Source organism: Papaver somniferum, unplaced genomic scaffold (assembly GCF_003573695.1).
Source record: "Papaver somniferum cultivar HN1 unplaced genomic scaffold, ASM357369v1 unplaced-scaffold_118, whole genome shotgun sequence".
Lineage (NCBI taxonomy): Eukaryota > Viridiplantae > Streptophyta > Magnoliopsida > Ranunculales > Papaveraceae > Papaver > Papaver somniferum.
Genome location: NW_020620825.1, coordinates 14,834,973 through 14,855,117, shown reverse-complemented (window position 1 = coordinate 14,855,117; position 20,145 = coordinate 14,834,973). Strand labels below are relative to the sequence as shown.

Sequence of the window (20,145 nt, the reverse complement as noted above, 5' to 3'; positions counted from 1 at the left end):
ATATCTGCACCAAAGAATGAGGCTTAGTTCTACCACCAAGCATATTGATTCTCATGACGGTCTGAAATTATACCGGAGAACAGTAAAAAAAAGGATTTCAGAGCGACTCTAAGGAAATCGAACGAGTCATATTGAACTGGTGGGTCAAGTTATAACCTGATTCTAGCGAGAAATTGTCTCGTGTAACGTCTTTCTTTTCTTATACTATTTGTGAGGCACCAGAGAACCGATCCATAGACAGTGTGAGTCTGAAAATCAATAATGGTGAAAACAGTAGTTGGGGAAGAAACCCAGCTCAAATTAGTCGAAGATCGTGTCTTCCAATCTGGAATTTCTGCTCAGGTACTCGCTCCTTTTTCTTTCTTGTTCATTATCTTTCTCTTTTCTCTCGTATAAATCGGGGATAGCTGAGTTTAGGTTTTGATTGATCTTTGAAAGGTGGGTATTGTAATTGGGAAGATTAGTAGCAGTATAGATAGAGGATTTGTGTTTGATTTGATACCAACACCACCTAATGATGGAGGTCAACCAGCATGTTATATATCAGAGAGTAAAGATGATAATACTAATAAGAAGAAAGGATCAGCAAAAGGGAAATCTCAGACTCCGTTAGATTCATCATCACTATCAGCATCTCTTGTTATTGATTCTGATTGGGTTGCTGAACATGCTCGTCAGGTATGATTATTCAACTTGACATTTTCAGATTTCAGATTTTTAATTTAGTATGTTTACTAGGTTTTGAGTTGGTTATGTGTATGTTGTTAGCCTCGAATTGCAGCATATTTTTATTTTGTTTTACAGTTCCAACATTTTAAATGACTGCTTTCTTTGCCATTGTAATTAGTATGAAGTGTGAATGTTAAGATTGTTATGCTTCAGGTTTCTCGGATGCTAGTGGGTGGCATGCATGTTGTTGGGGTTTATGTATGGGCTTCGGAGATCTCATTTAAGAACTCTACCCTAAAACTTTGGCAGGTACCTACATCTTTTTTTGCTTTACACAGCATAGTGATCATTAGAAGATATTCTACAATATGATCAATTTTCTCTAAAGGATTCACACTCCTGTTTACGGTCATAATTAAGTGCTCCATTCAACTTTGATACTGAATTCTCCCCTATTGTAGCCACTAATTATGTATCCTCTAAGTCATGAATTTCAATACTGTTTAATACGCCTATAAGTACACAAGCAAAACGTCTTGTTTCACCTAGCAAACTGAATTGTGCAGACTGTAAAAGAAGTTGCACAAGCAGCAGCTAGTTTTGAGAGTGGGTTGGATGAAAGTCTGCTCATTCATATTTCTTACAGTCCAAGGAGGTATCTTTGCCAACAACATTTCCTAATCTGTTTCTATCTATCCCTATTAAGCATCTATCATAATTCAATAATGTATTTGTTTTAGAGGTTCTTATATGTATTTGTGTTTGATGTTCTTATGCCTTTCACTTTGGCTTTTGTTAGTAATCTTTAGGTTAGGTTCACGATTTGCATGTAGAGGTTATATTTTACCAGAAGTTGGGCAGGATTATATTTGGGATATTACCAAAAGAAAGAGGTTAACAATTGCTTAAATTCACAAACATGCACTAGCCAAGAAAGTACTATTACATATAATTTTTTAATCAGAAAATATTAACTTGTGAGCATAAAACACAATAGTATGGACATGCATGCTATCTGCACGCATTGCAACCAAATTACTCGTCATATATAGAAGTGGGAATATACTGCTTGTCATCTATGTGTGTATTAGATGTTTTTTTGTATTTTTTCTTTTTCTTTTTTGAGTATTGAGTAGACAGCCCATGCACTTCGCAGTGATTGTTCTTTGCTGTTTTGCTGCTTGTGTTTATCAATCTGACATTAAGTTGTTATGCTCCAAACGCGCCACATTCAAGCGCTAGCGCTTATATATTTCCTTTTGTTTTCACGTCAATTATCAGAACACTAATACTTGGGTAATTTGGATAGGTGGACTTGCCGAAATTGCACTGTGAGTTCAACAATGACATCAAATAGTCTACGGCCTTGTGATTTCAAGATGGGGAGAGTATTGGCCTCACTTCAAACATTCAGATGCATGTACAACTTCGACATAAGGTACTAAGTTGGCTCAGTTTCTTATGACTATTAGTTGAAAGGTAAACAATATAGTAGTATTATTTATGTGAATGGTGTGAATGTGATCCTTAGATAGACTCCTCCTACTATTTAAGAATAGACACTTAAACTAGGAAACCGCTAGAATAGAAAACAGTACTAAATCTAAACTTAAGCTGGGAATCTTTTATAACAGGAAACTTCGAACACTATTCCAGTAGGTTTACCATAGTTATGAGCATCACCTTTATGACTTTAAGCACCTCTCTTGGTAATTGAACTGTCGACCCTTTCTGGTGTGTGGATATTATCTGGCACAATACATAGGATCAAACATAGATATTTTGATACTTCTGGTTTCCAGGATTTTTTTATAAATCCATCAGTGGTCAATAATGCTTTATTCGATCAAAGAGGAATCACTTTGAAACCTCTTTTAAACTGTTTGTAGCCATGTAGGTATATTGCTTATTACATTTTTCTTTATAAATTCACATAAATCAAACTCCAATATATGGGTTTGTTTCATATAATCATATGTGTGGCTGCATCTGATAGTTGTAATTATGTTTTTCCAGATTACCCATATATCGTGAAAATTTATCCAAAGCAAATACATTGAGCGACATTCTACACAATGGAATTTCTCGTCATGCTAAAGACCTGAAAAGCGCGAAAGCGATAATCGATGGGAACTTGGTAACATCCTCGTGCACATCAATCTTTTTGACTCCTTAGTTGATGCCTAGCTACGGAATATCATTCTTCGGCGAAAATTGAAATCACATCTCCAACATATGAGTATTTATATGTGAAAAAGTACAATTATAGCGTAATAAAATACTCAGTTATCTAACCTCATTTGGACCTTGTATAGCTAGTTTTGAGGTTTTCATAGTGTCACTTCTGTTAGTTCTTATTCGTAAGCTAGTCTAAGTATTCTGTAATATTTTAGGTGGTTCAAGATCAGCCATGTACTTCTGATGGTTTGCATGAAGTTGAATTGCTACTACCTTTCATGAAAGATGCACCTTTTGAAGGTTTGTTCAGTAGTCTTGATCAATTAACCAATTTCCCTTGTGTCTTATTTATCTCAGATAATTATTTGATATACCAAATGCTAACATTTGGTTTTGTGTAAAGCATGCAGCCAAAAGGAGGTTCTTGGAGTTGTAGCGTATCAAGGATCTGCTTGTTCTTATGCATATTTAAGCCCTAGAGAACCTATATCACAAGCTGTGGCTGACATAAAGGTATTTGATAGCTGTCGTTGTGGGTAAAAAAAACACGCGGGGTTTTGGGTGGGTTGTAATTGATCTCATTTTTGCTTAATAAAATAAAATAAAATACAATCCCATTCAAAACAAGATGTTCTGAAAGACGTTCTGCTTTCTCTTTTTAGGCGGATATCCTGACAAGCTTGAAAAGTAGATTGGCAATCATCTCTGATGAGGGAGAGGAAGATATGGATTCAACTGCTGAAGCTGGGAGGGATTCAAACACTGAAATATCAACTGAAAAATCTATTTCCCAACTTGACTTGAATTTATTGAGGTATATGTCTGTCTATAACAATGATAAATTTATCCTCCTCAACTAAGAAACAATTGGCTGCGCATGTTACTTTCCTGTTGGAACAAAATTCTTTGCTGCTCTTCTAATCATACTAGCCATACCTATTCAACTCTGTATAAGGCTCTACTTAGGCGTCAGTTGGTCGAGATTTCAGTACTATTAAAATATCTGTAGCTTTTACACTAATCAGCTTCATTGCTGCGATGTGGAAACAGAAAATCATGTATTCTCGCATTTCCTCGGAGAGTTTTCGTTCCCTGGGTGGGTGGCACCTTTATTTGTGATTATCTGCAACCATCTGAGACATTTCAGGTTTGTTGTAGCTTTTGCAGTTGATTTGTGCTCCTGTTTAAGTTTTGTGGGATCTTCATTTTGCTTGTTAAAAACATACTCTATAGTAATTGCTGACATGAATACCAGATATATTTGACACATTCTTTTAGAAGTTAAATAATAGAGAATAAAACAGAAAATCGACATTAACATTTTCTGGCCTGCTTGTCATTAGGTTCTTGAAGATAATTTTAAGGAGTTGATGTCTATGGAAGCTCCAATAGATGTATCAAAAATCATAGAAGCAGAAACAGAAGCCACTTCTTTGATGATAAAATCTTTTTGGGAAGCAGTAATCTCGAACCCTTCAACATCTCGATCAGCGTCTCACTCTAAGAAAAACAGCCAAAAAGATTCAACACAAAAAGAAGCCAGCGGGGAACCTGTGAAGTCAACTACTTTCAACATTGTAATTCCTATTATTGTTCTCCTGGTAGCCATGTTACTTGGATTTTTCTTGTTTGTTCGTGGTCCAAAGGCACATAGCCAAATAGTCTAGCTTTCCTCCTAATGTCCTGGGGTATTTCCACTTGGACTGCGCAGATCTTTTGGCGAGAAATTTTTGGATCGAGTTCTTCTCTTTTAAAAAGAATGTTTAGAAACCAGGGTGATGATATGCAACCTTGAAACTTGAAAAACAGGAGCAGGTATAAATTCCCTTTTTATTCAATGTTGCACACAAATAAATTATATTTTTATGTTCAGCATCTTTTCTGAAGAATCAATTTACGCTTGGCAACAGAACTGACTTTATCAAGTTTCAATAAGTATGGGATGCTCTAACCCTTCTAACATCAGTATATGATTACCCAATGGCAAAATTTTATGTCCTTGTTCATTTACAATGCTCAAGTGCCTGCACGGTTCCATGAAAATGTTGGTTTCAGTTACTGTGTTGGATTTGGTGTGTACACGATCATAAAATATCAATTGCTCTTTTGGTGCGCCTTTGAGTATCCTCTGTGGTCTGGAGAACAACAGCAAGACGTGGCTCCCGTCCATGTCTCCATTGTTAGTTACAGAAATGTTCACACTGAAGTTAATATCATGGCATGACATTAACTCATCTATGCGAACGTAATCAAGTCCATCACTCTTCTGATATGTTATGTCCTTCCTAGAATCAGCATTTATAGTAGAACCTGACAAACTTATCCTGTTCGGTGCAGTTTCGAATTTGTATGTATAATTTGTGTAACTTAAGCCGTGTCCAAATCTGTAAACCTTGTCTCCGCTGTAAAATCGATAAGTTCTTCCAGGATAACCACGTGAAGGATCTGGCCTCATACTCATATCATTCATCGGCACAGAAGTAAATGATTCTGGATACCAAGTAACAGGAAGCCTCCCACCTAATAAGAATTCATCAGAACTCCATGGTATTGCAAGTTACAAGCTTGAAATCCTAACTAATTATGGTATCACTAACCTGGGTTGAAGTCGCCAAAGATAACCTCTGCAAGTGATTCACCTCCTGCCTCACCAGGGTATCCAACCCAAAGAATGCTGGCGATTCTGGGGTCTTCCTTCGCAAATGTGATATCAAGTGGCCCACCCCCAGTTAGGATCAAGACTAGAGGTCTTTTGCTTACCTTGGAAATAGCAGATATGAGATCCATTTGTTTGCCTGGTAGTAAAAGGCTCGAGCGATCATGATCTTCTGTTTCTTGTGATAAATCCAGGCCGAAAATTGCTATCACTACATCTGCTTCTTTAGCGATTTGGACAGCTTCAGCAAATTTGTCAGCGGAGCTGCAAGGTATGTCAAGGCAACCAGGGATGTAGGTTGTGTTAACTTCATATGCTTGGAGTCCATCCATAAAGCTCTTTGGATCGCAAGGAATGCCTGCAAGAAGAAAATAAAATTCGAAATTTTCACCAAATTAGATCATTAGCCACCTCAGAGTATACATTATAACCACAAACTCTGCATCCTTTATTCCTTTATACAACCGCAGGGTAGCAGCATCTCATTCTAATTTTAAACCTCAGTCTGTTCTAGTATTGGACATTTGGAATGCTAAGTTGTAGGTCAATTTTGGAAATTGCTAAGCAAATCCAACAATATGTAGGTTTAACAAGCAAGCATGACCTTTTACCTGTGTATCCGCCTCCGAGTTTGCTGGTGTCATTTGCCATTGGACCTATAACAGCCAATGATGAAACTCCAGACCTTTTTAAAGGCAAGAACTTATTATCATTCTTGAGTAGTACGATTCCCTGTCTAGCTGCATCCAGTGCTAGTTTCTTGTGTTCTGTAGTACATACATCATGAGGTCCTAAGTTTCCATACTTTCCCTTTATAGGGTTCCCATCAAAGAGTCCGAGGCGGAGTTGAACCAAGAAAAGATTAAAAAGAGCTTTATCTATATCTTCTTCTTTGATCTTTCCTTGTTCAATTGCTGACTGAGTATTTGTAACCAGAAAACTCCCACAATTTATATCTGTTCCTGCTCATTGAAAAATGTTTAGGTCATAGTGATTGATGACTTGAGAAAAACTCCAATTATGGAACAAAGATGAACGTACGAACCTGCTTTAAGAGCAACTGCAACGGCATCTTCTGGGGTCTTTACATAATGTTGATACTCATGTATAGTGGCCACAGCATCACAGTCTGAGGTTATATACCTGCAATTTCAGCACATTTAACTATCATCCCACCTGCATATGGCACCAATTAACAGGAGGACGACAGGCATTTTCAAAATGAAGACACATGGTATTAGGTGTTAATCCTGGACCGTGACTGCAGATCTGATCCTGCCAGGAAACAAAGTCCTAGGAGCACTCACCCTTTGAAACCCCAATCAGTTCTAGCTTGTTGCAAGAGACCTTCATTTGCACAAGCTGGGATTCCATTAACTTCATTGTAAGAACACATCAAACAACTTGCTTTACCTTCTCGTATACAACTCTTGAATGGTGGTTGATAAGTATCCTTCAAATCCTGCTCTGAAACCTATATACAAACCAAAAAACAAAAAATAGCGAAATTATGTCCCCCAAAAGCACAAATTCAGACTCTGAGTCCAGTACTCTACTTCATCTAAAATGTCTGAAGGTCATGGAATCATCTAAAAATCATCTAATGAGTCAGATTGGGACAAGTCAAGACATAATAAAAAAATTAATTTCCATGGAGAATACTTACTACAGCATTAAAACTATATCTACTGTAATTTCTCCAACTCTCCAAATCATAAGCAGTAAAATGCTTACAACAAGCAGATACCCTCAGTTCATCATCATCATCGCCTTGGAAACCCTTGACATACTCAACCCCGTAATCAGAAACCACCATTGGATCTTCCCCTGGTGTTTCTTGACCTCTTCCCCATCTAGGATCTCTGAAAATGTTAATATTTGGTGCCCAGAATGTTAATCCAGCTTGACCTGAATTATACATTGCCCTAGCTTCAATAGATATTGCTGATCCAATTTTATACCAAAGACTTCTATTAAAAGAAGCACTTGTAAGTAAAACTTGAGGAAAACTAGTTGCAGAAGGAATTGAACCATTGAATGAAACACCGGGACCATTAGTAGCAATCCCATGAAGTGATTCAGACCACCATTCATAAGATGGAATACCTAATCTTGGCACTGATGATGCATTATTTGAAAGCTGATTAATTTTTTCAGAGAGGGTTAAAAGTGAAATGAGAGATTTAGCTCTAGTTGAGATTGATAGTGAAGTGTCACAGAAAGTGTAAGAATTGTGGTGTGGGGGTTTACATGGGTAATCAGGGTTTGTGCTTGATTGTATTGGTTGTGAAGTGGAGAAGATGACTATTATGAGAAATTGAAGGGACAATCCGTATTGGATTTTCATTTCTTAGATAGTTTTTGATTCAGTTAAGGTGTTTGTTATTGGGGGATATCAAGTACCTTAGATAATTGGGTATTCAGATGATGATGATGTAATAGTGAAGTTAGTTGGATTTTAATGGGCAACAATGATGTATGCAGATACGTCCCCCCCATCAGTCATTTATTAACAAAATCTTATATAGTAAATAAGAGGGGGTGATGGTAATTGGAGATTTTAATATGATCTTCCTCCAATTCGAAAACAGCTGTGATACACACACACAACCGTTTTACACCGTGAAATGCACAACGAGGACAATGGACGGTCCCGATGCGCGTGCTTAGCATCGGGATAGGTGCGGGTAGAAGTGGTCCCCACCATCCCCTCTCACATGCAATGTTTCGGTGCGCCCCGCGGTGTAAAATCGCGGTGTGTTAATCATTTTTGATCCGAAAACCAAGGAGACCGATAAAACTGACCGTGAATTATTACATAACCCTTAGGCTTAGTCATATGGCTTTCCAATCTAGCATTTAGATTGGAAGTCCACATCACTTATAATAACCCCCTAAGTCTTATGGCAATTCTATTCTAGTATACTAGTCGTGTAACCAAACAACAAGGCTACGCTGAATCATTCGGCATAAACATTTTTTACTTTCTATTTAGCGCAGATACCGTGGAATATTTCACTCGGCGCTGAACCAAATAAGCAAAGTTGAATTTTTTTGCTTGTAACCGTTCAGTGAATCTCTCGCCACTAGTTGGGATTCGAGATATATCTGGGAAGAGAAGAATAGACAATGCTTTTTGTCTAGAAACCAATTTTAGCCCATAAGACTTAGCCTTAAGAGATCTAGTCTTTACGAATTGGGTTTTGTAGGATAAGAATTTAAAAGGACAAAAGAATATCCAGATAATATTGGATAGAGATATTCTTAATGCAGAATGAAATCTTCAGTTTCCTAACGCATTTCTGACTCATTTAGTGGCTATTGGTTCTGACCATAGTCATATCCTGCTTTCTTTGGATAAAGAAACTTCTAAAATATAATGGATCTTTAAATTGTACGATACCTGGCAGAAGGAATCTTTTTGTATTCAAGTTATAAAGAATACTTGGGAAACTGATAACTTTTCAGACCCGACCCTTTCTTTAGTAACTAACCTTAAAGAATTAGGAGTTACTATGTCAGGTTGGGGGGAAAACATCTTTGAACTTCCTGCTAGAAAAATTGCAAAACTAACTAAGGAAATATATGGGGAACTAAAACCAATAGAATGCGTGAATATCAACAAAAAAGATTTCAAGATAAAATAATGGAATTAAAGACTCTTTACGATACCTAGGAAGCTATAACTAGACAACAATCTAGAGATAATACCATTGAATTAGGGAAAAGAAACACCAAATATTTTCATATTTTTACTTTAAGGAGAAGTAAATGGAATAATATAGACTGCCTTTTGAATAATCAAATCATAGTTACTAGGAGCAAAGCTGAAATCAGTAACACTCTTACAACCTTTTTCAAAGATCTATTTACTTCTATTGACTCATCATTTCGTGATCATATTTTTCAGAATGCCTCTCCTTCTTTATATGATTTGGATAACCTGAATACTGTGGCCATTCCTACAAAAGACGAAATACTCTCCATATTAAAGAAAATGAAACCATATGAATCACTAGGTGCAGATGGATTTCTGATCACTTTTTTTCAAAAATAATTGGGAAACTATAGGTCCTCGATTAATACTCACAATTCAAAATTTATTCGAAAAAAAACTAATAAATCATGACCTCAATAAGATGCATCTTTTTCTGATCCAAAAATTAAACAACCTAACAATCCTAGTCAATTCAAACCAATTGGTCTTTGTAACACCATTTATAAAGTTATTGCAAAATTCCTAGCCAATAGAATAAAACGTTTTCTAGATAAAATTATTTCCCCATTTCAATTAGCTTTCCTCTTTTCCTCTCATCTAGACAAATCTTAGATAATATCATTGTAGCCCATAAAATAATTCATTTTGTTAAAGAAAAAGAAAGCTAAAACAGGAGGATTAGGAATTAAGATAGATATGTCCAAAGCCTTTGACAGGGTAAATTGGAAATTTCTTTTAACAACTTTAAAATACTTTGGTTTCTCGTAAGAAGTCTGTTGAAGCATTGCTCGGTCGAACTCAAAAGTGTTGCTATCTCAAGCTTATTGTCAAAAATATATCATGATTTCTAGTTTACAATTAGTTAAGTATCAGACTATGATAGAAATGTAGTTGAGAAACAATGGATCACGACAGTCATCGTTGCGTTATACCGTTTGAAAGCAATGATCAACCGAATCTTTTGGAGAGCTTCATCAACAAAAGGTAAATGAAGACTAAACCACTTATTTCTCATGTTATATTCACTTTTCTATCATTGAGACAATGTCGCATAACTAATTAGACTATTATGCATATACAAGAATTTCAAGTCAATTTTATCTTGATAATTAGTTCTCGAAATATATATAATGACTAAGATTAATGAACATTTGTTCATACTTGATGAATTTCGGTTAAGGACAATTTATTGTTTGCAATCAAAATCATGATTCAAGTTTTATGATTAGAAAATAGCCTGGAACAGTGATATGTGTCATTGATGTTATTCGGGAACGTTTTGAATCGATTTATAGAGAAATATAGAACTAATACAGATTTAGTTACAAGACAGTGTTATCAGTCTTACAAACTGGGAAAACTGTTATAAGTCTGAAGACATATTACATGTACTCGTACACGTAGCTATATATCGACTAGCAGATTTGTGGTACGCATATCCTTATGCATATCATGTAAAAAGCTGTTCAACTCGTGAACCAGATCGGTACGCATACCCGTATGCAAACTGTAAAGGAACTGTAGTCATGGAACCGGTTTAGTATCCATAACGTTACACGTACCAAAATAGTTATATGTTCCGGAACTCGATTATGTATCCAAACCGGTACACGTACCAAAATAGTTATGTGGACTCCGGAACCGGTCATAGTCTTAAGGTATCCATAACGGTACGCATACCTAGATAGTTCTGTTAACTTCGAAACTTGGTTTGGCTTATATATTATCTTACAAACTGGTACACGTACTGTGACTGACCTGACTCATGAACGGCTATGGTATTTGTACTTTGAACACCTACTATAACCATGTCGATTATTTTCAAGTGCGATTAAATTATTTCTAAGAGATAATTAGCATTTGATCAATTCTCTAAAAATACTAGACTTATTTGTTCACATGATTGTGACTCAAGGTTAATGTTTTAAGTGTTCATGAAAATGAATATTAATTTTTAAGTTCAAATCGGCTAGTTCGGCTAACCACCTTGAACATAATCTTTATACATGGTTCGGTTACGGTTTCATCTAACCAGAGTGTATATCTTATTTATGTAAATCAGATTCAAAGATTTATCTGACGGTGGATATAATAAACTTCTTTATGGTGTTAAGATTACACCAAAAAGTGACCCTATCTCCAACCTTTTCTTTGCAGACAATTGTTTATTGTTTATCAAAGCAGATCTAGTAGAATGCAAGAATATTCTAGCAACAATAAATCTATTTAGCAAGGCCTTAGGTAAGTTAATAAAATTTGAAAAATCTGGAGTTTTTTTTAGTAAAAAGTTTCAGCCAAAACACCGGAGAATGATGTCCAAACTTCTTTAAGATAAAACACATAAATCTTAATTACCCTTATCTTGGCGCTCATTTCTTCATGAATATATCAAAAATAAAAACTTTTGAGCCAATTATTGATAGAATGAAGAACAAATCTCAAGGTTGAAAAGGAAATTTCCTCCCTCAATCTAGTAAAATGGTACTGAATAAAGCAGTCCTGGCCAGTATCCCTACTTACCAAATATTATGTTTCATACTACCCAAGAAAATTACAAATAAGATAGATGTCCTACAAAGAGATTTCTGGTGGAGTAAATATACTGGCTCTAGAGGCTTCTATCCCAAAGCCTGGTGGCCCTGGCCCAACCTTTATAAATCAATGCAATTAGGGATCTTAGATTTAGATTTTCTCAAAAGTTAGCAACGATTGCAAAAGTAGCTTGGAAACTAATTCAGGAACCACACTCCCTCGGGCCAAAACTTTGAATCCAATATACTTTAAAAGAAAACGCCTTTTAAGAGCAAAACCACCAGATAAGGGATCTTGGACGTGGAAATTCTTGTGCAAATGACTAGAATTAATAAACCAATACAATATCTAGGAAGTAGGGAAAATCACCTTAGTATCAATCTGGGAGGAAAACTGGGTCCCAGGCATTGGCGGTAATCTAGTTTCTTATCCTAACCCTTTCCATAATTTTATAACACTAGTGGCAGATCTTATTGAACCTATCACTAAAAAGTGGAATTTTTCCCTTATTCATGCTTTTTTCCAGTAGACATATATATCTTCTAAAATCTGTTGAATCTATCCGTTTCTAGACAAAACAAACTCTCAAAAGAAAGAAAAGCTTAGGTGGAATTTGGAAAAATCAAGGGTATATATAGTTAAATCAATATATGATAAACTTAATGAAGTAGGAACACATATCGTAAGTTCATCACTTCCTGAAACTTTTTGGAAAGCTTTGTGGAAATTGAACACACGGAGAATAAAACTTTTTTTCTTCTGGAAATGCCTTCACAATCTTGCGACTAATGCTAAACTTTTCGGAAAAGTTAAAGATATAGATCCTTCTTGTCCAATGTGTGGTGAAGAAATGGAAACAATAAAACATTTGGTAATTCATTTTAGGTATGCTCTAGGAACAAGAACCAAACCTAATAAGAATTCAATTTGGTTCATCTGTTAGTATCATTGACTTACATAAAAATGTGTTTCAAAAATCAAACCAAGTGATATCAATAGAGTTACTACTTACTAAAATGTGGTTCATTTGGAAAGAAAGGTGTAACAGAGTTTTTGAAGATAAGTCGAAAACATCATCTCAGTTGTCTTTGAAAATACAAAAACATATACAATATTGGTCTAGGAAAGCTTCACACAAGAAAGGAAACAACAACCCTGTAAGGAAATCCCATGGGTAGCTCCAGAGCTTAACTTCCTTAAGATTAATGTAGACGCAACCTGGAAATATGAATTCTCTTATTATAGCTTTGCTTTAATTTTAAGGGATGATGCAGCTAAATTTGAAGGAGGAAGAGAAGGACCATCATCAAGCACAGATTCACAAGAAACAGAAGCTGTAGGTATTCTGCAACAGCACATTGGGAAAAACAAAAGAATGTCAAATAATTCAATATTGAATGTGACCGTGAAAGTCTTTTTAAGCATCTCAATGGAAACCCCTCAGAGGTTTCTTGGCGCCGCAAAAATATTTTGGAGGAAATAGATAAGTGGCAAATTCTTGTCCAAACTTTTTGGGTTTTTCTTTTGTTCCTACGAAAGAAAATGCAGTCACAGATTCCTTAACAAAATTTGCAAAATAAATAAATTCATAATTGGTCTGGATCCGCAATCTTCCGGGCTTGTATTAAACAAAATATTTAGTAAATAAATCTAATATTAATAGGAACCAGTCCTCTATATTAGACGACTCTACTAGCTTTGTAACTCAGATTGTTTAAAATTTTTAATTTCTTTCAATGAAATCTTATTAAAAAAAAAGTGTGATGGTTGTAGAATAGTGGTAAAATGATGTTCGTCAATAGAACTTGTGAAGATTGATTTTAGATCTAAATTGTAATACTAAAATTAGAAAATATGGAAATGATGATATCAATATTGAGATAAACCGGAACTCAGGATTCCACCATTCAAGTGATTCATACATTATTTCTAAACAATTATAGCTCATATTATTGACTCTAATCTTTGCTGAAAGTAGATTTCTAAAACATTAACTGTAAGTCATAAGCATGGTCGCATCAAAAGCTCTAAGTCTAAGAATACACCATTGAATAAAATCACAATTAATTAAAAAAATAATCATAAATCAATTAAAAATCAATGCAAAAATTCATATAAGAATTAATTACATTTATCACAATCATGAACTTATTACGTCGTCCCAGTGACGTGGTTTGTCTAATCATGTTCAATACACTCTGAAAAGATAAATACATAACTCAAAAGTGTTTGAAAAGAAGGAAATATGAGGAAAGGAATAAAACAGTGAAACTGAAACGTTTATAAGCGTTCAAAATTAACTGTTACAGAGAAATAGAAATGTACAGAAACAATAGTATGTATTTGTTGAATAATTCTCTGTCTTCTTCTTCTCTGCTACTGCTGTAGCTTTATTTTGCACTTTGCAGCCATCCCCAGTCCCTTTATCCCCATTCCCTGACTCTCACAACTTGTATTTATACACACAAGACCATATATCCTGCCAAAAATCTTGCGAATATTTTTTCTTTTATCACAAGTTATAGGAATTTTTTTTCTTGTATATGCGTCAATAAAGTCATAACTGAGATAGAGTAAAGCTCTCAAAAACTCCACGTAAACTTCCAAATAGAGACTAGAAAATCCCAAGAATATTTCCTTCTTTGTTTTACTTGAAATCGATGAAAATTCCCCTTTTAACATGAGTAAACCCGTTATCAGTCTTGTTATGTCGTAACATGATGGTACATATCCAAATCCAAGAGAAACTATGAGAAAATGTCATCTAAATCTGTTACAGAAATCTTCGCAGGCGTCAAAGAAATTTTCCCGCCAAAATTATTTTGCACTGGTGAAGAAGAGGGATGTGCCCCTATTCAGACTGGGGTGGTGCCTTTAACAACTGGGAGTGCCCTTATTAATTTTTTGGGTGCCTTTAGTAATTTTTTGACTGCTTTATTACTTTTTAGCAATTTTTTCACAAAAGTTTATCTACCAAAAACGCCTACAAACACATAAATCACACAAAAGTTAAAAATTGAGTACTAACAAAATAGAGAATTGAGAAAAATAAGATACAAAAATGTGTTTATCAAATACCCGTAAACTTATCATTTGCTAGTCCTCAGGAAAATTTAATCTAGAAAATAAAAATCTATACCCACTGTCGCAGGCATCACGGTTGCACTTATAATGTGCAACAAGCCTTTAAACCCATATGTGTCTCTATAGGACGAGTTATAGTCTCGTGAGGGTTTACAAGAGGTGTATCCACAAAACCTTTACTCCAATCTCCAGCTGCTTGTGAAGAATCTAGGAACGACATTAAACAATCTTCATACAGTTGGCCACTTATTCTTAGGATGTGGGAGGAATTGCCATGTGTGAATCCTATTGTTGTACACGAGTTTCACTCAAGCACACTAAAATTTATACATAAGATTTCAAAGTTCTACTCAGATAGACGTACAATAGACCGCAATACTCGGAATCTCACACACCACAATCACATGAATATATTAAGAAGATGGATATAGAGATAAAAGTATACACATGTCGACTAAGGTGAACGGTTGTTTCCCACAATATTTGTATGAACGTCAATTCCAAGATGAATCCTAATGGATTGAGATAATCCCCCATCGGTCTTAATCCTAATTATTGTATCAACTTAGCTTGTATATAAAGGGCCCTGGTGGTCGATTTATTTATTGAATAAAAATTTCTTTTTTCTGATTTTTTCCTGGTCTAAATAAATAAAAAACAATAATGGGGCTTGATCTCAATCACTCTACTTCATCCCAGTGGCGACCACAAGGCGATACTAGTGCACACCAAATCACTTAGAGAAACACATAAAGTTGAATAAATAAAAACAAAAAGTGATATGGTGAAAAGTATCATGTTATTTTTAATACCCGAGCTAACATCTTTTTATGAATAAACTATTTAGTTGGGTACCTCAATTCCTATAACCAATGGTTAGTTTGTCCTGAATTGGCACAAGTTTCTAGACTCTGGAGTTTCATATTACCACTAAAAGTTTTTCCATACCCCCAAACTTAAATCTAACATTGTCCTCAATGGTCTAAAGATAAAATTAAAAACATAAACGAGGAGAAATTGTTACTACTTGAAGGAAAGGAGTTGAGGAAGGATATGACTGAGTAACATGAGCATGGGTTACCTCCCAACAAGTGTTAACTTTAAAGTTTAGCCAGATTAAGAAAGGATTAGTCATCTCATAGAATCATATAGCAATATCCGGAATAACTGTGGGTCATCTAAATCAAGTAGTGTTATCCCAAATAAAAAGAACTTGCACTAGGACAACAAAATGAACAAACCGAGCAAACCCTTATCCAGTTTTTTGTTTAACACAACTGCGTTTAGCTGTGGGTGAGGTTCAGGCTCTATAAAAGGCCGGTCTAGAAATGTTTTCATGGGTTGGATTTTCTCATAGGCAGGATCCTGAGGATCGGGTTGTAGAATATGGGAAAAACTTAACTAAGAATATAGAAGCACATAATAATAACCTAAATAATTGTGGATCCTCAAAGTCAATGATCTGACTCACACAACTGACCACAATGAAAGTTGTGCTCATTCTTAAGAAAATATGTAGATTTGAATCTCTTAAAGTAATTGGGACTAGTCTCAAAACTTATAGATGACATATTCGAAACCTATACGTTCCCATAATTACAGGTGGAATATTATTTAGAAATATAACCTAAATTAGGTACTTCATTGCATATCTTGAGAATCTTTTCGATTTTGGAATTTTCTTTGTTGTCCAAACATCCTTGGTCTATAAATAATGAAGTTTGTTATTCTTACAAACTATCCTTAGCCAGGAAAACTTCATATTTTTATTGTTTTTGGTGGAGCCGACTAATAGTATTACTTGTAATACTATTCCGGAGAGGAGAATACCCTAATTAGGAAATCTCTTACGTCGGCTCGTTTAAATACTTCTGTACGATCAAGAGGCTCTAGAAAGTACCGTCAATGCGAAAATAAATAATTTTCGGTTATTAATTTGATCGGCTAACGATTTTTGAACCCTTGATTGCACCTAGTATGATTATTCTTGAGAACTTTTTCTTCTGACATAAGTTTACTCAAACTAGATCAAAGGATTGACGGGATCTTCATAACTGTTTTTTGATCTGAAGACAACTTGTGATTATCCATTGTTAATAGACTCCGTTCTGTGTTTGATCGATCATAAGTGGAATTAAGTTTTGTATGCAGGTACAATTGAATACAAGAAGATTTCTCTTATTGGTTTCGCATCTTGTGATATTTATGCACACACCTTGATCGGATGTGTTCTGACTAAGATCTTATTTATCTTTGGTATATTCGATCAAGTAGTCGTATAGATCGGAAACTATCATTTGGTGGTATTTTTCAATATCGAAATCTGATAGCTTATGAATCTAGCTTTGATTATTTCTGATCTTTATTGATCTTACCCCACAACGGATTTTACTTGTTAAACGGAATAGCCTTTGTCAATATTCAACATATATTTTATTCAAAGATTGATATAATGGTTACCAAACATCTTTGTTCCTTTACTGTTTGGAAAACGATCAAAAGAAGTTGAGTGCTTAAGACTTTATATCAGTAAAGAAACTCAAGATAGTTATTTCTATCTTGGGATTCACATCCGTCGGCCAGGAGGTTATACGAAGTTGGCTTTGTTTTTTGTATAACGTCTTAATTCTGAAAGTATTCAAAATTGGACCAGGCTCCAGGGTTTTTATGCATTTGCGGGTTCCTCATTAATAAAATCTTGTTATGTAATTCATTTTTTTTTCCCAATTATAATGGTTTTATTATAATTAAAAGTAAACACACTAGTACGCTAATCCAAGGCACTGGATAGTGATCACATAGTATATCAGTTTTATACTGTAACTATTATCAAGTGTATAACTTGTTGTTGTATTGTCTCGAATTTTTCCATAGACGATCAAACTAGGTATCAGACTTATAGGTTGATATCGAAAAGATTATGGTGTCTTGGGTACCCTCGTCATTTCAGTATCCTCTTTTTTAAGAATAAGATTAGAAATCACCGTATTGGAAATTAAGACTATTTCGGCAATACTCAACGTTGCAAGACTTTCCTTCATAAGTAAGTCAAATCTATATGTAGACTTAGTTAACTGCTTGGGAGACTCTTCTAGATAAATAGAAGGATCACAAAAAGTACTAAGTTGTAACTGTTTGATTGAATCCTCTAAAGACGGGGTACTAGTACTATAATATTCCTTTTGTTTTTCTGTTCGTATGATCGTTCCGCGTGCAAATAATAATTGGGATCACCACTGTCCACACTATGATCACAATAAGGATAACGCCTTCTTTTGAAACCCAGTCGGATGTTCATTGTATTTCCTATTGTAATACTAGTTTGACATCTTAACTGGAAGGGAATTATAAACAAGCACAAGCAAGGTTGACTCGACCAAACAAACCTACTGATTCTAACAAACAAAAAGCATGATCGATCCACTTAGATTGTTACTAGACTAGCTCATTTTTCTCCAAAAGGCAACTAATCATAGTTTTAGCAAACCTCTTGGGACGATCCGAATTAGATTAAGTCGAACATAAGCATGATAATCTCTAAGGAGCTTAAATAACCCTACCTTTGTGGCAACGTTTCCTTGGGTTACAATGCGGCTCTAATCGACTTAAAATAATCTTCCTGAACCTTGATTTAAGCTAACAAAGTACCCAATACAATATTTTTGAACGACTTTCCTATAAGCTCATTACACTATCAGTCTCTTTCTAATCAAAGTTTTAGGCTTAGGTTCGCGATGGTAACGCGTTCTTAAAGCGGGCAAGAAGAGAACGACGATGAAATCCGAATCTTTATCTTGTATTGCCAGTCTTTGCCCTTTACTAGAAAAGTAAATCCGTTTTCAGGTCCTCAGCATATATAAACACGAAGGAATCCATAAAATCCACTGACATGGGATTTATGGGTGGTTAGTGTTAGAGCATTTGTCGGCCGAACTCATATTTGTTGCTATCTCAAGCTTGTTGTAAAATTTAGTTGTCAAAACTATATCTGAATCCTTATCTTGTATGGCCAGTCCTTGCCCTTTATTAGAAAAGTAAATCTGTTTTCAGGTCCTCAGCATATATGAACACGAAGGAGTCCATAAAACCCACTGACATGAGATTTATGGGTGGTTAGTGTTAGAGCATTTCTCGGTCGAACTCACATTTGTTGCTATCTCAAGCTTGTTGTCAAATTTAGTTATCTCGGTCGAACTCACATTTGTTGCTATCTCAAGCTTGATTTCCAGTCTACAATTAGTTAAGTCTCATACTAGGATAAAAATGTAGTTGGGAAACAGTGTATCACGACAGTCATCGTTCTACTATTTAAAGGCGAAGATCAACTGAATATTTTGGAGAACTTCATCAACAAAAGGTAAGTGAAGAATGAACTACCTATTTCTCAATTTATATTCACTTTTCTGTCATTGAGACGATGTCGCATAACTAATTAGACTATTATGCATATACAAGAATTTCGAGTCAAGTTTATCTTGATAATTATTACTTGAAATATAATGACTAAGCTTAATGAATATTTGTTCATACTTGATGAATCTCGGTTAAGGACAATTTATTGTTGGGAATCAAAATCATGACTCAAGTTTTACCGTTTGAAAATAGCCTGGAACAATAGTCATTGATGTTATTCGGGAATATTTCGAATCGATTTAGAGATAAATATAGAACTACTATAGATTCAGATACAAGACAGTGTTATCAGTCTTACAAACTAGGAAATCTGTTATAAGTCTGAACCTGTATTACATGTACTCGTACACGTAGAAGAGTAGCTATATATCGACTTGCAGATTTCTGGTACGTATATTCTTATGTATATCATGTGAAAAATTTGTTCAACTCGTGAACCAGATCGGTAAGCATACTCGTATGCAAACCATTTAGGAACTGTGGTCACGGAACCGGGTTAATATCCAAAGCGATACATGTACCAAAATAGTTTTGTGTTCCCCAACTTGGTTTAGTACTCAAACTGGTGCGCAAACCAAAATAGTTATATGGACTCCAGAACCAATCGTAGTCTTAAGGTTTACAAACCGATACGCATACTTAAATAGTTCTGTTGACTCCGGAACTTGGTTTGGTTAAATGCTTACAAACCGGTACACGTACTCTGATTGACCAGAGTCACGAATGGTTATGGGATTTGTACTTTGTGCATTTACTAACCATGTCGATTATCCTCAAGTGCGATCAAATTATTTCTATGGGATAATTAGCATTTGATTAATTCTCTAAAACACTAGACTTATTTGATCACGTGATAGTGATTCAAGTTTAATGTCTTGAGTGTTCATGAAAATGA

The 20,145-nt window shown here is 35.2% G+C and overlaps 2 protein-coding genes across 4 annotated transcripts; one reads left to right on the top strand and one right to left on the bottom strand.

The window, feature by feature from the left end:
• Nucleotides 1–15: 15 nt before the first annotated feature.
• LOC113330454 (protein odr-4 homolog) lies at nt 16–4,740 on the top strand. 2 transcript variants are annotated; one of them, XM_026577264.1, is made up of 12 exons: nt 16–342; nt 439–678; nt 883–978; nt 1,236–1,324; nt 1,979–2,107; nt 2,686–2,806; nt 3,063–3,147; nt 3,251–3,360; nt 3,510–3,661; nt 3,898–3,994; nt 4,191–4,424; nt 4,559–4,740. In XM_026577264.1, the coding sequence occupies exons 1-12, from the start codon at nt 262–264 to the stop codon at nt 4,640–4,642; spliced, it is 1,518 nt and encodes a 505-aa protein (XP_026433049.1). In that variant the 5' UTR covers nt 16–261; the 3' UTR covers nt 4,643–4,740. The 2 variants fall into 2 exon arrangements, with proteins under 2 accessions (XP_026433049.1, XP_026433048.1); XM_026577263.1 differs by having other exon boundaries at nt 18–342; nt 4,191–4,722.
• LOC113330452 (probable beta-D-xylosidase 6) lies at nt 4,741–7,956 on the bottom strand. Of its 2 annotated transcripts, none has more exons than XM_026577259.1 (6): nt 7,170–7,956; nt 6,811–6,977; nt 6,549–6,646; nt 6,115–6,459; nt 5,445–5,861; nt 4,741–5,367 (listed from the first exon to the last, which is right to left on the bottom strand). In XM_026577259.1, exons 1-6 carry the CDS (start codon nt 7,848–7,850, stop codon nt 4,769–4,771), a joined length of 2,307 nt encoding a protein of 768 aa, XP_026433044.1. In that variant the 5' UTR covers nt 7,851–7,956; the 3' UTR covers nt 4,741–4,768. The 2 variants fall into 2 exon arrangements, with proteins under 2 accessions (XP_026433044.1, XP_026433043.1); XM_026577258.1 differs by having other exon boundaries at nt 6,115–6,465; nt 7,170–7,955.
• Between the last annotated feature and the right edge of the window lie 12,189 nt (nt 7,957–20,145).

Excerpts from the sequence above, each read along its gene's own strand:
- LOC113330452 (XM_026577258.1), bottom strand. The coding sequence starts at position 7,850 with ATGAAAATCCAATACGGATTGTCCCTTCAATTTCTCATAATAGTCATC. Across the intron at positions 6,647-6,810 it reads ACTGATTGGGGTTTCAAAGG|GTATATAACCTCAGACTGTG; the intron begins GTGAGTGCTCCT and ends CTGAAATTGCAG. Across the intron at positions 5,862-6,114 it reads ACTCGGAGGCGGATACACAG|GCATTCCTTGCGATCCAAAG; the intron begins GTAAAAGGTCAT and ends TTCTTCTTGCAG.
- LOC113330454 (XM_026577263.1), top strand. The coding sequence starts at position 262 with ATGGTGAAAACAGTAGTTGGGGAAGAAACCCAGCTCAAATTAGTCGAA. Across the intron at positions 679-882 it reads TTGCTGAACATGCTCGTCAG|GTTTCTCGGATGCTAGTGGG; the intron begins GTATGATTATTC and ends GTTATGCTTCAG. Across the intron at positions 3,361-3,509 it reads AAGCTGTGGCTGACATAAAG|GCGGATATCCTGACAAGCTT; the intron begins GTATTTGATAGC and ends TTCTCTTTTTAG.